This window comes from Bufo bufo, chromosome 8, assembly GCF_905171765.1.
Source record: "Bufo bufo chromosome 8, aBufBuf1.1, whole genome shotgun sequence".
Classification (NCBI taxonomy): domain Eukaryota; kingdom Metazoa; phylum Chordata; class Amphibia; order Anura; family Bufonidae; genus Bufo; species Bufo bufo.
In genome coordinates this window covers 229,753,641-229,767,786 of record NC_053396.1, presented here as the reverse complement: position 1 = coordinate 229,767,786, position 14,146 = coordinate 229,753,641, and the positions used below count along the sequence as shown (strand labels likewise).

Below are 14,146 nucleotides of genomic sequence, written 5' to 3'. Positions count from 1 at the left end.
CTATAATACTGCTCCTATGTACAGGAATATAACTACTATAATACTGCCTCCTATGTACAAGAATATAACTACTATAATACTGCCTCCTATGTACAAGAATATAACTACTATAATACTGCCTCCTATGTACAAGAATATAACTTCTATAATACTGCCTCCTATGTACAAGAATATAACTACTATAATACTGCTCCTATGTACAAGAATATAACTACTATATTACTGCCTCCTATGTACAACAATATAACTACTATAATACTGCTCCTATGTACAAGAATATAACTACTATAATACTGCTCCTATGTACAAGAATATAACTACTATATTACTGCCTCCTATGTACAGGAATATAACTACTATAATACTGCTCCTATGTACAAGAATATAACTACTATAATACTGCCTCCTATGTACAAGAATATAACTACTATAATACTGCCTCCTATGTACAAGAATATAACTACTATAATACTGCTCCTATGTACAAGAATATAACTACTATAATACTGCCTCCTATGTACAAGAATATAACTACTATAATACTCCTCCTATGTACAAGAATATAACTACTATAATACTGCTCCTATGTACAAGAATTTAACTACTATAATACTGCTCCTATGTACAAGAATATAACTACTATATTAATGCCTCCTATGTACAGGAATATAACTACTATAATACTGCTCCTATGTACAAGAATATAACTACTATAATACTGCCTCCTATGTACAAGAATATAACTACTATAATACTGCTCCTATGTACAAGAATATAACTACTATAATACTGCCTCCTATGTACAAGAATATAACTACTATAATACTGCCTCCTATGTACAAGAATATAACTACTATAATACTGCCTCATATGTACAGTAATATAACTACTATAATACTGCTCTTATGTACAAGAATATAACTACTATAATACTGCCTCCTATGTACAGGAATATAACTACTATAATACTGCTCCTATGTACAAGGATATAACTACTATAATACTGCCTCGTATGTACAAGAATATAACTACTATAATACTGCTCCTATGTACAAGAATATAACTACTATAATACTGCTCCTATGTACAAGAATATAACTACTATAATACTGCCTCCTATGTACAAGAATATAACTACTATAATACTGCTCCTATGTACAAGAATATAACTACTATATTACTGCTCCTATATACAAGAATATAACTACTACAATACTGCCTCCTATGTACAAGAATATAACTACTATAATACTGCTCCTATGTACAAGAATATAACTACTATAATACTGCTCCTATATACAAGAATATAACTACTATAATACTGCTCCTATGTACAAGAATATAACTACTATAATACTGCCCCTATGTACAAGATTATTACTATTATAATACTGCCTCCTATGTACAAGAATATAACTACTATAATACTGCTCCTATGTACAAGAATATAACTACTATAATACTGCCCCTATATACAAGAATATAACTACTATATTACTGCTCCTATATACAAGAATATAACTACTATAATACTGCTCCTATGTACAAGAATATAACTACTATAATACTGCCTCATATGTACAGTAATATAACTACTATAATACTGCTCTTATGTACAAGAATATAACTACTATAATACTGCCTCCTATGTACAGGAATATAACTACTATAATACTGCTCCTATGTACAAGGATATAACTACTATAATACTGCCTCGTATGTACAAGAATATAACTACTATAATACTGCTCCTATGTACAAGAATATAACTACTATAATACTGCTCCTATGTACAAGAATATAACTACTATAATACTGCCTCCTATGTACAAGAATATAACTACTATAATACTGCTCCTATATACAAGAATATAACTACTATAATACTGCCTCCTATGTACAAGAATATAACTACTATATTACTGCTCCTATATACAAGAATATAACTACTATAATACTGCTCCTATGTACAAGAATATAACTACTATAATACTGCTCCTATGTACAAGAATATAACTACTACAATACTGCCTCCTATGTACAAGAATATAACTACTATAATACTGCTCCTATGTACAAGAATATAACTACTATAATACTGCTCCTATGTACAAGAATATAACTACTATATTACTGCCCCTTATGTGTAAGTGCAGGAGTTGTCCTGGGTCTCGTTGATGATGTGACTTCTGTCTTGCAGGGTTGTGATGGACGGTCTCCTGGAGCACTACCCGTGGAGATCTTCTCTCTCCTTAGACTTTAAGGCTTTTGGGGCAGGTACTCCTGGTAAGCGGTTTTGCGGTGACTCTGATCACTTGCTGTGGTTGGGGGAGACATTTTGGGGTGTCAGGGATTCAGCATTAGATCCGCTGCTCAGGGACCTGTCAGGCGTCTGTGCAGGGAATGAGCGGATTCACTATTTCTCTACAGCCTTTGTCACCCAGCTTTCCTGGACTCCTGCACAGTATCAGGGAGGGGGTCTCGGACAGCTGGTGTTTCAAGTCTTCAACATTTTTACTATCTCTGCTTGCTGTCAGTGAATAAGAACACTGTGGTTTCCATTCAGAGGCAGTAACCCTGTAAATAGCTGAAGAGTTGTTACAGTATCAGTGTAGATAATGCTCTGAACTCCAAACTGATACATTGTAACAAACCAGCAGAGTTATCAATGCTGATGTGTTCAGTTCCAGTGCATTGTCTAGAACATTGTAACAAACCCTCAGTGCAGAGCACACTTATACTCCTTCGAGGTTGTAAACCTGCACAAAGTAAAATAGTAAATGACCCCTGTGTGTATGAGTAGCGGTGTAGAGCGGTGTAGATCGGTGTAGAGCGGCGTAGAGCGGCGTAGAGCGGCGTAGATCGGTGTAGAGCGGTGTAGGGCGGTGTAGAGCGGCGTAGAGCGGCGTAGAGCGGCGTAGAGCGGCGTAGAGCGGTGTAGAGGGGTGTAGAGCGGTGTAGAGGGGCGTAGAGCGGCGTAGAGCGGCGTAGAGCGGTGTAGAGGGGTGTAGAGCGGTGTAGAGCGGTGTAGAGCGGTGTAGAGCGGCGTAGAGCGGCGTAGAGCGGTGTAGAGCGGCGTGTATGTGGGAGAATGCTTTTATGAATATATCATTTTGACAGGAAATGTCAGTGTTGTTTGGGCACTAGATTGTGGCAGTATATGGGTACTATATGTAAGTATAGTATATGTCAGTATTGTGTAGGAACTGTATGGTAGTAGTATTGTTTGCACAGTATATGGTAGTATGTTTGAGCATTATATAGCAGTGTTATCTGGGTACTATATGGTAGTATATGGTAGTATTGTAAGACTATACAGTCTTATTACACAGTATTATTTCGGCACTATATCATAGTACGGCTGCATCATAGAACTTCATGGTCACTGTATGGTAGTATTATATTGGAAATACTCCGTAATACTACAGTCCTGATCAAAAGTTTAAGACCACTTGAAAAATGGCAAACAATCCTATGTATCATGGCTGGATCTTAACAAGGTTCCAAGTGGAGCTTCAACAAGAAGAGATGGGAGGAAGACAAAACATTCAATTTAATGAAAATAACGATTAAACTGAAACAGGCTGTTTTTCAGCTGATCAAAAGTTTAGGACCACATGCCTTTAAAAGGCCAAATCTGTGCAAAGATGTGGATTCATTGTCATCTTCTGTCAGGTAGTCACACGTTGTGATGGCAAAGGCAAAAACACTCTCCTTTTTTGAAGGTGGTCGGGTTGTTGAGCTGCATAAGCAGGGTCTCTCACAGCCGCCATCGCTGCCGAGGTGGGACGCAGGAAGACAGGCATTTGGAATTTCTTAAATGATCCTGAGGGTTATGGAACAAAAAAGTCAAGTGGAAGACCCAAAAAAATGTCCTCAGCACTGAGCCGGAGGATCCAATTGGCTGTCCGTCAAGACCCTGGACGATCCTCGACCCAAATTAAGGCCCTTACTGGTGCTGACTGCAGCCCCATAACCATCAGACGGCATCTGAGACTGAAGGGCTTCAAAAACAAAAAACGTCTCTAAAGACCTCGTCTCCTTGAACGCCACAGAACTGCTCGTTTGGACTTTGCAAGAGAGCACCAAACATGGGACATTCAAAGGTGGAAGAAAGTTTTATTCTCTGAGAAACAATGTAACCTTGATGGTCCTGATGGTTTCCACCGTTACTGGCAGGACAAGCAGATGCCACCTGAGATGTTTTCTACGCGCCACAGTGGAGGGGGCGCCATAATGGTCTGGGGGGCTTTTTCCTTCAGTGGAACAATGGAGCTTCAGGAAGTGCAGGGCGTCAAACGGCCGCTGGCTATGTCCAGATGTTGCAGAGAGCATTCCTCATGACTGAGGGCCCTCGTCTGTGTGGTAACAGGACAACGCTACAGTACACAAGGCCCGCATGAATGGGTTATTGGGTATTCGCCGGGGCCTACTGTCCCCACATAATAAACTCCCCTTACCCCCCAACCATCTCACGCCCCTTAAATGAATACACACAGTCTGAGTTGGATTAAATCGGCCACAGCAGCCGTTTATTAATAAATAAATAAATACATAACATATATAAATATATATATAAATATAACAATAACTTTGCCATACCCCCTGACGAGGGAGGTCATAGAAACCCCAACATATATGTATAAAAACACGCCAACCCGGCACTTCCATCTTGCCTCCAGCCACAAAACTCCAGCTCGGAGACACCAACTGATGGACGCCTCTCTGAACGAACTAAAAATGCCCCAACTATGAGAGTCCAGCCCCCCTCCTGGGGGCCCTCCCATTTTCCACACCATCCAAGACCACCAGCTTCTATGACCTTCCCCCGCCAACGACGCGCGGCTTGACTCCTCCCTCAAGCCCGCGCGTTCCTCCACATGCCAAGTGCCCTCCCGATGCCACCCTGCAGGCCCAAGGACCACAATTCAATTCCTACCGCGTTCAAATGAACACCATCAGCCCTCCAAAATCCTCCTGTACCCGCCTCCAACTCCACATGCCGAACCACCACCGCCCCATTCCTGGCCGCAAACTTACCCACCGCCCTGTTCACCTTCACCCGTGTCTTATTCACCCTCTTAAACGACCTGGCCTCTCGCCACGACTGCCTGTACACCGTGTCCGACCAAACAGTGATCATCCCGGGGAACAATGACCACAACCGCAACAAGTCAAACTTGATATCCTTGATCAAATCCCGACAAGACCTCACCCGCAAGTCGTTACCACCCACATGCAGCACCAGAATATCCGGGGCCCTATCCAACCTCGCATGTCTATGAACCTCCCCCATCACACTCCCCCACAACATCCCCCTGCATCCAATCCATCTCACCACCGCCTCATCCCTGCTTATCCCCAACTGCCGTCCGTTGGGCCTTACATCCGCCCGCAAGGCACCCCAAAAAACTAACGAATGTCCCAGGATCCAGACTAACGCCGCCTCACCACCTGCAACAAGAAAACGAGAATAAAAAACACAGACAAAACACGGCACCCTCCAACACCAACTCACAAACCCCCCAAACGCACATATGACTTAAAACGTGCCGACTCCCAACGCCCAATCTTCTTAATCACCTCGTCACCCAACCCCAATCTCGCCGCCTCCATCGCCGCCCCAATACGAAAGGGATGACCCGTAAAGCCCCTAGAGTCCATTCCCAGTTCCGTCATACACTTCTTGAATACAGCCACAAACTGGAATCTAGACAAAAACGAACCATCCTCATGTCTCAACAACGGACCCTCCCCCCCCCCCAACCTCCCCCCGCCCTATACTCCCTTAAACAACTAACTGGACAAACCAAGCACCCTGCTACCGCATACAGAGACCCATTACGACCCCTTCCCTCCCTGTCCGTCTTGGATACCTTAATCCGTACCACCACCCTATCCTCATACAGATCCACGTCCTCGCTCCCCAAACCACCCCCACAAACCGTACTCTTACTCACCAGTTCCCCCAGCCGGAAAGCCCCGAAAAAGGCCAACGCGAATGCAAGCCTAAACAAACTGGCCTCACTCACCGAGCTACAAACCGACTCCACACAAACCCCCACTCTCAACAGCAACTCAAAGGAAACCGGCCTCCGACCGTCCGCCAACCGACCCCCTCGTCGAAAACCCTTCAGCGCCTGTTTTACCAAAAAAGATTTGGTAACATCCGGAAGGCCCCTCAATCTGAAACCAAAAACCAATCCCGCAAAACACCGGTTAACCCTTGCCACCGACCAACCCTCCTCCACAATGTGCCCCAAAAACAATACCAACGGGACCTCCCCCCCATCAACTCCAACCCCCAAACTCGCACACCACTGCTCCCAAGAACGCCACGCCTTACCATAGTCCGACCAGGTACCCTCACTCAATGACCTCCTAAACAAACCCGCTATAGTACCTCCAAGAGATCCCAGAGCCAAACCGGGCACTCCAACCCCTCCTTCTCTGCCTCCGGCGCCAGCTGACGAAAACGCTCCGAATGCAAACGATAAAGAGAGTCAGCCACCCCGTTATCAACACCCGGCACATGCACCGCCACAACCCACGTGTTCAGAGGCAAACACATCAGCACCAAGTGCTGCAACAACCTAACCACAGGAGGTGAAGATGCCGTAAGACTGTTAACCGCCTGCACAGCACCCAAGTTATCGCAATGCCACCTCACTTTCTTGTCCTTGAACTTATCCCCCCACAGCACCACCGCCAGCACTATCGGGAACAATTCGAGCAACGCCACGTTCCTCACCCAACCCCTCTCAAACCAACTCACCGGCCATTTATCCGCACACCACTGTCCTTCGCAATACACCCCAAAACCCCCCCCCCCCCAAAACAAGTCACAACTCTCCACCACCTCACCCGAGACCAACGCCCTGCCGTTAAACTGCCCCAAAAAAACATCCCAAACCTCCAAATCCCTCCTCAATTCCCTCCCCAGCCGAATAAAATGGTGACCCGACACCACACCTGCAGTCGCTGCCGCCAATCTCCTACAAAATATCCTGCCCATCGGAATGATCCTACAAGCAAAATTCAACTTCCCTAACAAGGATTGCAATTCCTTCAAACAAATCTTGGCCCTCCCCTCGCCGACCGCACTGCGGCCCTCAAATCAACCAATTTGTCCTCAGGTATCCTACACTCCATCCGAACCGTATCCAGCACTATACCTAAAAAACATAACTCCGTAGTGGGGCCGACCGTCTTCTCCGCCAACAACGGCACCCCAAACTCTCTAAACACCGCCTGCAACGAAGCCAACAACAACCCACACACCCTGGAATCCGCCGGACCCAAACACAGGAAGTCGTCCAAATAATGAATGAGCGACTGACACCCCGCCACATCCTTCACTACCCATTCTAAGAAGGAGCTAAACTTCTCAAAATATGCGCAAGAGATCGAACACCCCATTGGCAAACACCCGTCAACAAAATACCCCCCTCCCAAAAACAACCCAACAAACGCAAACTATCTGGATGAACCGGCAAGAGGCGAAACGCGGCCTCAATGTCCGCCTTCGCCAACAGCGCACCCGGCCCCAACTTCCTAACCCAACTAACCGCGTATCAAAAGAGGTGTAAACAACCGAACACAACTCCGGATCAATCCCATCATTCACCGATGACCCCTTCGGGAAAGACAAATGGTGAATCAGCCGGAAAGCATTCGGCTCCTTCTTTGGAACCACCCCCAGTGGAGAAACCACCAAGTCCCCCAAAGGTAACTCCTCAAACGGCCCGTACATTCTCCCTAAACTCACCTCCTTAGCTAGCTCCTGAGACACCACCTCCGGGTGCATCAAAGCCGACCTCAAATTTTTACACCTTCCACCCCCAACATCCTCACGACAAGACGGAATCACAAACCCCTTCCGCAAAAACTCTGCCCCCACCCTATCCGGGTACCTACTTAAATACGGTCCCATCGCGTCCACCCGGACTGGAGTCCGCCCCTTTTCCAACCGCCTCTCCCCCCCTCGGCCTAGGCCCCCGGAAGCAACGACTGGCCCCGTGACTTCCCCCACACCCCGAGCATTAATGCTTAAACTTACATTTTTGACCGAACTTACAACTCCCCTCATTGAATAAAAAGCACAAGCCCTTGGCCGAGGCTGCGGCAAAACCCGACTGCCCGCCCCCCCTCCCCCTCTGCTCTGCACGAAAAGGCTGCCCCTGTCTCCCAGCCCCCATCACCCTCATCCACAGCCCTATGTCTTTATGGTCCCACCGCATACTGGAGCGGACCGCCTTCCTCTGACGAAACTGTTCGTCATACCGCAACCACCCGAATCCACCATAAACCCGATAAGCTTCCCCTATCGCATCCATGTAACAAAACAGAGGCGAACAACTATCCGGCGCCTTCTCCCCAATCACACTCGCCAAAATAGCAAACGCCTGAAGCCAATTAATAAAAGTACGGGGGATCAGCCTATACCGCTTCTTCTCCTCCTCCTCCTTCTTTCCCAAATCTTTCCTAACGACATCCAAATTAAAGCGCTCCAACGGGAGAAGTGAAAAAATATCCACGTACTCCCCCTTCCAAATCCACTCCCTCACTTCCTGCTTTAAATGCGCCCCCAACGGGCCCTCAAAGCACACATACATCTCACCCCTCGCCGCATCGTCGACCCTCGGCCTATCCTCCTCACCGCCTACCTGAGTTTGCACTGAAACCCCCCCCGTTGGGAACCCCGCAGCCGTCGATCCGGATTCCCGCCGCTCCACTTCAGATCGCACCATCCTGGACTCTCCCTCCGGCAATCCTCCACTGTAGCCCGGCGCCCCAGCACCCTCAGGGCTGGACGCGTCCTATTCAGACCCGGACATCCGCACGCTCAAATCTTCCAGAGGACCAGCCAGCGGCCGTCCATCATCCATAAGGGGCCTGTGCACCCGCTCCGCCTCCCTGTGCACCCGCTCCGCTCCGCCTCCCTGTGCACAGCCCCGCAAATCCTCGCACCGCTTGCTCTGCTTCGCCGAGCGGGCCTCCCCCCAGACCGCAGAGAGAAGCCCGCAGTACCTGTTCCCTCTTCCCCGCCGTCTGCAGCCGCACGCGATGGAGGGGGCCGCCCCCCTCCCTTCACTGAAACCCGCCGACCATGTGGATTCCTCCCGAGCCGTGAGGACTTAGGGAGGGGTTGAGAGTGTCCCCCGCGGCCCGGAGGGTCCCGAGAGGGGCTACTAACACGGCGCTGGACTCTGGGGGTGTCCTCCTCTATCAGGCGCGCCGGCGGCCTAGCCCGCCTCGGCCGTTTCTCACATGACGGCGGGCAAACTGCACCCGCCGCCTCCCCCTGCAACAAGCCGGCTACCTGGTCTTCAAGCCAGCCCGGACCACGGGCCCCTGCCGCTGCCTCGCCAGGACCTCCTCGACACCGGACATGGTAAGTCTTTTGAGCTGGAGAAGATGTCGAGATGTCCGTTCTCCTGCTCCTCTTCTCCCAAAATGGCGCCGGTCCGCTTGCGCCCGCCCCCTCTTGTAACCTCTGCCCTCTCCGTGCCAACTCCGCCCACCTCACTCCACTTAACCCTTCCTTGCCCCCCCCCGGCGCCCAAAACCCCTCATGCAGGGAATAACATCACTCTTTTGGCCCATCCTGCCTGTTCCCCTGATCTAAATCCAATTGAGAACCTTTGGGGATGGATGGCAAGGGACGTTTACAAAAATTTACGACAGTTCCAGACAGTAGATGGCCTTCATGCGGCCGTCTTCACCACTTGGAAAAATGTTCCCACTCACCTCATGGAAACGCTTCCATCAAGCATGCCGAAACAATAACGGCGGAGCTACTCATTACTGAGCTCATGTTTGGAAGTTGGATTTCTGTTTTGGGGGGTGGCCCTAAACTTTTGATCAGGAGTGTATTAGGCAAAGTATTCTTTGCGCATTATATGGCAGTAATATTTTGGTCACTGTACAGTGGTGTTATCTCAGCATTAAATATATTTTTTTAAATTATTTTAGCCCTATATTGTGTTGTGCTAGTATTGTGAGACCGCTGTACAATAGCATTGCACTGTAGCATTATTTCAGCACTTTATGGTACCATTTCTGTTAGTATTACATGGTAGTATTGTGTGCACACTATATGGCAGTATTATGTGGACACGGTATTGTAATGTATGGGTATTACATGTCCGCATTATTTGGGCAGTTCCTGGTAGTATAACACAGTGGAGTCCCATTATCCTGAGCAGCAGCAATGAATCTCCAGCAGCCTGAGGGGGCCGGGGTGACTCCATAAGGTCCTGATAGGTTGTCACAGGGATCTGGAGCCACGCTGACTGCAGTGCATGCCACAGCTGCTGGAGGGGGTGTGGGGGGATCCATAGAGCGAACACGACCATCGAGGTGGTCCCACAGCTGCTGGAGGGGGCGTGGGGAGATCCATAGAGCGAACACGACCATCAAGGTGGTCCCACAGCTGCTGGAGGGGGCGTGGGGAGATCCATAGAGCAAACACGACCATCGAGGTGGTCCCACAGCTGCTGGAGGGGGCGTGGGGGGATCCATAGAGCGAACATGACCATCGAGGTGGTCCCACAGCTACTGGAGGGGGCGTGGGGGGATCTGCTGGTGGGGGGATTCATAGAGCGAACACAACCATCGAGGTGGTCCCACAACTACTGGAGGGGGCATGGAGGGATCCTTAGAGCAAACATAACCATTGAGGTGGTCCTACAGCTGCTGGAGGGGGTGTGGAGGGATACATAGAGCGAACACAACCATCGAGGTGGTCCCACAGCTGCTGGAGGGGGCGTGGGGAGATCCATAGAGCGAACACGACCATCAAGGTGGTCCCACAGCTGCTGGAGGGGGCGTGGGGAGATCCATAGAGCAAACACGACCATCGAGGTGGTCCCACAGCTGCTGGAGGGGGCGTGGGGGGATCCATAGAGCGAACATGACCATCGAGGTGGTCCCACAGCTACTGGAGGGGGCGTGGGGGGATCTGCTGGTGGGGGGATTCATAGAGCGAACACAACCATCGAGGTGGTCCCACAACTACTGGAGGGGGCATGGAGGGATCCTTAGAGCAAACATAACCATTGAGGTGGTCCTACAGCTGCTGGAGGGGGTGTGGAGGGATACATAGAGCGAACACAACCATCGAGGTGGTCCCACAGCTGCTGGAGGTGGCATGGGGGGATCCATAGAGCGAACATGACCATCGAAATGGTCCCACAGCTGCTGGAGGGGGCATGGGGGAGATCCATAGAGCGAACATGACCATCAAGGTGGTCCTACAGCTGCTGAATATACCCACCGAGGGATATGTGTGCAGACAGCCTATCACAACTCTTATACAGTTGCAAGAAAAAGTATGTGAACCCTTTGGAATGATATGGATTTCTGCACAAATTGGTCATAAAATGTGATCTGATCTTCATCTAAGTCACAACAATAGACAATCACAGTCGGCTTAAACTAATAACACACAAAGAGTTAAATGTTACCATGTTTTTATTGAACACACCATGTAAACATTCACAGTGCAGGTGGAGAAAGTATGTGAACCCCTAGACTAATGACATCTCCAAGAGCTAATTGGAGTGAGGAGTCAGCCAACTGGAGTCCAATCAATGAGATGAGATTGGAGGTGTTGGTTACAGCTGCCCTGCCCTATAAAAAACACACACCAGTTCTGGGTTTGCTTTTCACAAGAAGCATTGCCTGATGTGAATGATGCCTCGCACAAAAGAGCTCTCAGAAGACCTACGATTAAGAATTCTTGACTTGCATAAAGCTGGAAAGGGTTATAAAAGTATCTCCAAAAGCCTTGCTGTTCATCAGTCCACGGTAAGACAAATTGTCTATAGATGGAGGACGTTCAGCACTGCTGCTACTCTCCCTAGGAGTGGCCGTCCTGTAAAGATGACTGCAAGAGCACAGCGCAGACTGCTCAATGAGGTGAAGAAGAATCCTAGAGTGTCAGCTAAAGACTTACAGAAGTCTCTGGCATATGCTAACATCCCTGTTAGCGAATCTACGATACGTAAAACACTAAACAAGAATGGATTTCATGGGAGGATACCACAGAGGAAGCCACTGCTGTGCAAAAAAAACATTGCTGCACGTTTACAGTTTGCACAAGAGCACCTGGATGTTCCACAGCAGTACTGGCAAAATATTCTGTAGACAGATGAAGCCAAAGTGGAGTTGTTTGGAAGAAACACACAACACTATGTGTGGAGAAAAAGAGGCACAGCACACCAACCTCAAAACCTCATCCCAACTGTGAAGTATGGTGGTGGGGGCATCATGGTTTGGGGCTGCTTTGCTGCGTCAGGGCCTGGACGGATTGCTATCATCAAAGGAAAAATGAATTCCCAAGTTTATCAAGAAATTTTGCAGGAGAACTTAAGGCCATCTGTCCACCAGCTGAAGCTCAACAGAAGATGGGTGTTGCAACAGGACAACGACCCAAAGCATAGAAGTAAATCAACAACAGAATGGCTTAAACAGAAGAAAATCCGCCTTCTGGAGTGGTCCATCCAGAGTCCTGACCTCAACCCGATTGAGATGCTGTGGCATGACCTCAAGAAAGCGATTCACACCAGACATCCCAAGAATATTGCTGAACTGAAACAGTTCTGTAAAGAGGAATGGTCAAGAATTACTCCTGACCGTTGTGCACGTCTGATCTGCAACTACAGGAAACGTTTGGTGGAAGTTATTGCTGCCAAAGGAGGTTCAACCAGTTATTAAATCCAAGGGTTCACATACTTTCTCCACCTGCACTGTGAATGTTTACATGGTGCGTTCAATAAAAACATGGTAACATTTAACTCTTTGTGTGTTATTAGTTTAAGCCGACTGTGATTGTCTATTGTTGTGACTTAGATGAAGATCAGATCACATTTTATGACCAATTTGTGCAGAAATTCATATAATTCCAAAGGGTTCACATACTTTATCTTGCAGCTGTATGCCCCCCGAGCCAGCTCAGCACAGGGGGCTACCTTCTTGAGGTGCGGCTGCCGACATCAGAAGCAGTGAGTGATGAGAATAGTAGGACTGGACTGTGTATGTGTCAGCACAGTGAAGGATCGGTAGTACGGTAGTATTGTTATGAATACGGGTATTGGGGGGCACTTATTTCCTGGGATTGTATTTCCTCCAAACCCTAAAGCCCTGCTATGCAGAGTCTGACTGATGATGATGATGGTTTGGATAATCCTGATGGTGGTGATTGTTCTCTTGTTTACAGGAAGAAGCTCTGGCTCTTCTCCGCTCACATCCGGTGGGGGCGTTCCATCCCCTCTGCTGTCTCCATCTTGCTCCCCTCCTACGTTTCAGCTGCCCGCCAGGAGTCTTCATTGCTCAGAGACCTATCTGCACCCCGTGAGCGCCCCCTTCTACTACAAGGTCTGCCCTGGTGGCATACTCCGACCGCGGTCTCTGCTGGACAAACGCGGGGCTCCGGGGGGGCACATACTTTCTCCTGTCATGGTGGATGTCCCCTTCTTGTCTTCATTTGGCTTCTGCAGACACAACAAACTGGAAACGTTCAGAGATTCGGTAGTGGTGGGAGCGGCCGCCACCAGCCCCATGCTGTGCGGGATTCCCACATCTGGGAACATTCTGCCCTCCGCAGCTCTCGCCCGAGACGCCCTCGGCTGCTCCTTCCACTCGCCCTACGGCTTCTACGGATACAACCTCACTGTGCCGTCACATCTCATCACCGCAGCCGCGAGTCTAAAGATGACTGACACTTGTCCCGAAGCCTCTCGCTGGACACCGCCATCTGCCAATCATTGCCTGTAATGGAATACAGCAGATGATGGGAATGTGGTTAATTATTTAATGTGGGATAATGAGCGCCACCTGGGTGACGAGCCGCAGGAGAATCCGGAAACCTGAGATAATCTGTGCAGACGTGCCGTCATCCCAGGGACATCATAAGGCGCACCATTTACCTTCTCGTTATCATGCTGAATATTCACTTATACCCAATAAATCCTGATACCAGACGCGCTCACGAGCTATGGCGGTTTCACGTCTGTCGCCCGCGGATGGTTTCCGGCTTCAGCAGTGGCGCTCTACTATGCATCAGCCACTTGGCGGTATTACTGCTCCAGAGTATAGAGCCCGCATAGACTCTGACCCTGATGTAGGAGCGCTCCATCCACAT

At 48.5% G+C, this 14,146-nt stretch overlaps 1 protein-coding gene across 1 annotated transcript in view; it reads left to right on the top strand.

The window, feature by feature from the left end:
* TBX22 (T-box transcription factor 22) overlaps nucleotides 1–13,779 on the top strand; it is an 88,069-nt gene extending 74,290 nt beyond the window's left edge. Inside the window, exons 6-7 of the mRNA XM_040406443.1 lie at nucleotides 2,201–2,286; nucleotides 13,223–13,779. Coding sequence (XP_040262377.1) covers nucleotides 2,201–2,286; nucleotides 13,223–13,779 — 643 coding nt within the window. The remainder of the gene's footprint in view (nucleotides 1–2,200; nucleotides 2,287–13,222) is intronic.
* The last annotated feature ends 367 nt before the right edge of the window (nucleotides 13,780–14,146 follow it).